General features: G+C 39.7%; 1 protein-coding gene across 1 annotated transcript in view; it reads left to right on the plus strand.

Annotated features, from left to right (window-relative positions):
* The window catches only part of LOC107102358 (uncharacterized protein C11orf95 homolog), a 12,096-nt gene extending 9,429 nt beyond the window's left edge, over positions 1 to 2,667 (plus strand). Inside the window, exon 4 of the mRNA XM_015401631.1 lies at positions 477 to 2,667. Within this exon, the coding sequence (XP_015257117.1) occupies positions 477 to 949 (473 nt within the window). The 3' untranslated portion in view covers positions 950 to 2,667. The remainder of the gene's footprint in view (positions 1 to 476) is intronic.
* Positions 2,668 to 3,285: the final 618 nt, after the last annotated feature.

Here is a 3,285-nt window from a genome sequence, read left to right on the forward strand (position 1 = left end):
ATAATTAATCATAACTTAATTGATTTAATTTGTCACTTTATAACATTTTATTCATTTATTTCATTATTTAGTTCATGATTTTTATGATTTTTTATATTTTATGGTACATTTCATTATTTTCATCATTCTTTTTGATTTTTTTGTTTGTTTGTTTTGGAAATTAAATTATTTTCTTCAACATTTTAAATGTATCTATAATTATTTAATATTTATTTATCTATAATTAATAATTTTAAATATATAATTATTCAATTAGACATTTAAGGATTTAATTGACCAATTTAAATGATGTAAGAAAAAAATGTTTTATTCATCATTTTATAACATTAATAAATTATGGATTATTTCATTTATTTGAACATTTAATTTTTTAATTAATCTTTTTGACTATTAATAATGATTTAATCTGATATTTATTAAATTCATCGTTTTAAATGATTCTTTAAATATTTTTAAAATCTTTTTAATCTTTGTAGAATTAAACCGCAGTGAATCCGTCGCCTTCAGCACAACCAAAGGAGGGAACGAGGACGCCGCCTGTGATGTCACAGCGCCCCCGAATGACGACGAGGGCGCGAGTGGAGAGAGGAGCAAGTCCAGCAGCTCCGGCATGGCGGCGGCGGCGGCTCGTCACGGACATTACCCCGGGAAGGACCAGAGGAGGAACTACCAGGCGCGCTGGCGAGTGGAGTATCTGATGGACTATGACGGCAGGAGACACGGTCTGATCTGCATGGTGTGCGGCGCCGCTCTGGCCACGCTGAAGGTCAGCACCATCAAGCGGCACATCCTGCAGGTGCATCCGCACTCCCTGCTGTACGGCGCCGAGGAGAAGGAGCGAACCGCGCTGAGCTACGGTCAGAGCGCCCTGCAGCTCCTTCACTCTGAAGACTGCTTCCCCTCCCAGGACCCCGGGGCCCCCTCCTCACCCGCACAGCTCGGCACTTAGAAACCGCCGCAGGAAGGAAACCGGAAACCTCAGAGTGAGAGTAGAGTGGGAGGAAGGTCAGAGGTCACGCCTAGATTCACTGCTGGTTAAAGTCCAGGGACTCATCCAGGGTCTGGAAAGCAAAACCATAGTTAATGTAGGAGCGAAAACCACGGTTTATGACATCACAGCGTCACGCCGCAGGTTGGATCACTGGGGGGCGTTTCCTGTCCCCCGGTCCGACACGCTGCGTCCTGAGGAGGCACTTCAGCCATTTTATCCAGGCGTGTCAGACCCGCGATGAATAATGACAGTTTGGTGTTTGGACTGAAAAATTCAAGGCGTTCCGTTCAGGAACCGTAGTATGGGGATAAATTCGAGCCATAAATTTGTTTAAAAAAATTTTTTATACTGTTGAAAAAAATTCAACAAAGAATGTTTGGAATCTCAAAAAAAAAAAAAAGATATGAAACAGAAAACTATTTTTAAAACAAAAAAAAAAGTATTTAAAACTGCAAAAAAAAATATTAAACTCAAAAGAAAAAGTGCGTTTAGGAACCGTGAGAAGCAGAGATTTTCAAAGCATCATTGATGCTCTATGTTTATATCAGAGCCGTAGAGATAAAAGGGTTCTGACGACAATTGGCAACATTTCAAAGAGCCATGCGGTTCAATAGTTCCATAGGAGTTAGCCGCTCACGCTAGCTTTTCTATCTCTACGGCTCCGGTTCATATGTTCTGAAATAAACACGATTCACCTTCTTTTCTGTTTCAAACTCATTTGCAGCTTTTGTATTATTGCTTTTTTTGAAGTAAAAAAAACAAAAGTTTCATGGCCTCAATCTAACTCCGTAAAATCATCCAAACATTCAGTTTCCGTGGTTTCATGAAGCTTCCTGGTAACAAGTGCAAAGTTTAAGTCGACTCCGTAGAGAAAGGAATGAGTCTCTGGGCTTTAAAGCGTTTAGGGACACCGTCGGATATTTATTTGCGTTTTTCTGGGACTCGGCTCTGGTCTAAGCCCCGAGTCTTTTCTCAGGGAGCTAGAAACCGAGTGACACGACGAGACCTGAGGGAGTTTTTTTTAGCACTTTGTCCCAAAAAGATCCACCTTAGCGGCGCAGAGGCGGTGAAATGAAGTTATTGCTGAAGACAATGAGCGGAGCGTGCAGCCGGGGACACGGAGGACTGCAGGACACGGCGTCCTCGTCGTTTACAGGTGGATGAGGACAGCCTGCATCCTTCCCATCAGCCGACTCCTACCTTAACGCTGCGCAAAAATGTGTAGATAGATAAAGTTGGTTGTTTTTTTTTTTTTGTACGAGCACTTTTTGCCTCCTGGTTTTTACTAAATCTGTTTGTAAGCGATTCCAGTTTTCTACGTTCTCGGGAATCGAACCATGAAGGCGTTTCTAACAGCTTGTCGGGTTTCTGAGTTCACTTTTCTTCAGCTTCTTTCTGCTTTTTTTCCTCATTCATTGTACGAAGCTTATGCAAAGTAAAAGCTCTGCCATAGGATGTCGCTTCCTCTTCTTTTTTTGCACTGCAAAACCTAATCTATTATCTATTGTTTCATAAAATACGTGTATTCGCTTTCATTTGAGCAGGTAAATGAGATGATCGAACAATATACGGAGTATTTGTGTCCTTAAAAAGAAATTACATGATATTTATGGAGTGAATTTTGTTCCATTATTGTGTGCTAAATTAAAATGACAAGAAAAAAAAAACATTTTTTTAAAAGTTTCAACTTTATTTTTTATTTTCAGGTTTTATATTTTCAAATGTTATACTTTTTTTTTTTTTTTCATTTCACAGATCACATTCTCTAAACTTGTAGGACAGGCTTTCCACTACAGACCAATAAAAATATCTTCGGAAACATAATTCGAAAATAATGCAGTTCATTAAATTAAATGTGAAAAGAAAATAAAAAAAAATAAATAAAATATGCTAAGTTTAATTGCTAATTGATTAATTTTTCTTTTGTATTTTATTTACAACAATGGCACTAAATTAGCTCCGTAGGAATTAGCCCCATAACCACTACCCTTTTTGTAACTGTGCCAAGATCGGTCGGAGCACGGTAACCCAGGTAACCGTTGAGTATAAATGGAACGCACAACAGAACCAGACCGTGCCAGACGTAACCGAACCGCGCTAGCGTTGTGCTAGTTCATTAGTAGCGCCCGGCGCTCAGTTCTCTGATAACAAAGAACGCATGAGTCATCTCCTTACCGTCAGCCTCCGTAATCATGAGTATTGATAAAAATGCTAGCTTCTCCGCCGTGCTGCACGATTTCCAGTGATGATTCTGCTCAGCAGTGCGATCAACCTCTATATCCGTTGTTTCCTGC

This window comes from Cyprinodon variegatus, unplaced genomic scaffold (genome assembly GCF_000732505.1).
Source record: "Cyprinodon variegatus isolate N-32 unplaced genomic scaffold, C_variegatus-1.0 Scaffold1241, whole genome shotgun sequence".
Taxonomy (NCBI): Eukaryota; Metazoa; Chordata; class Actinopteri; order Cyprinodontiformes; family Cyprinodontidae; genus Cyprinodon; species Cyprinodon variegatus.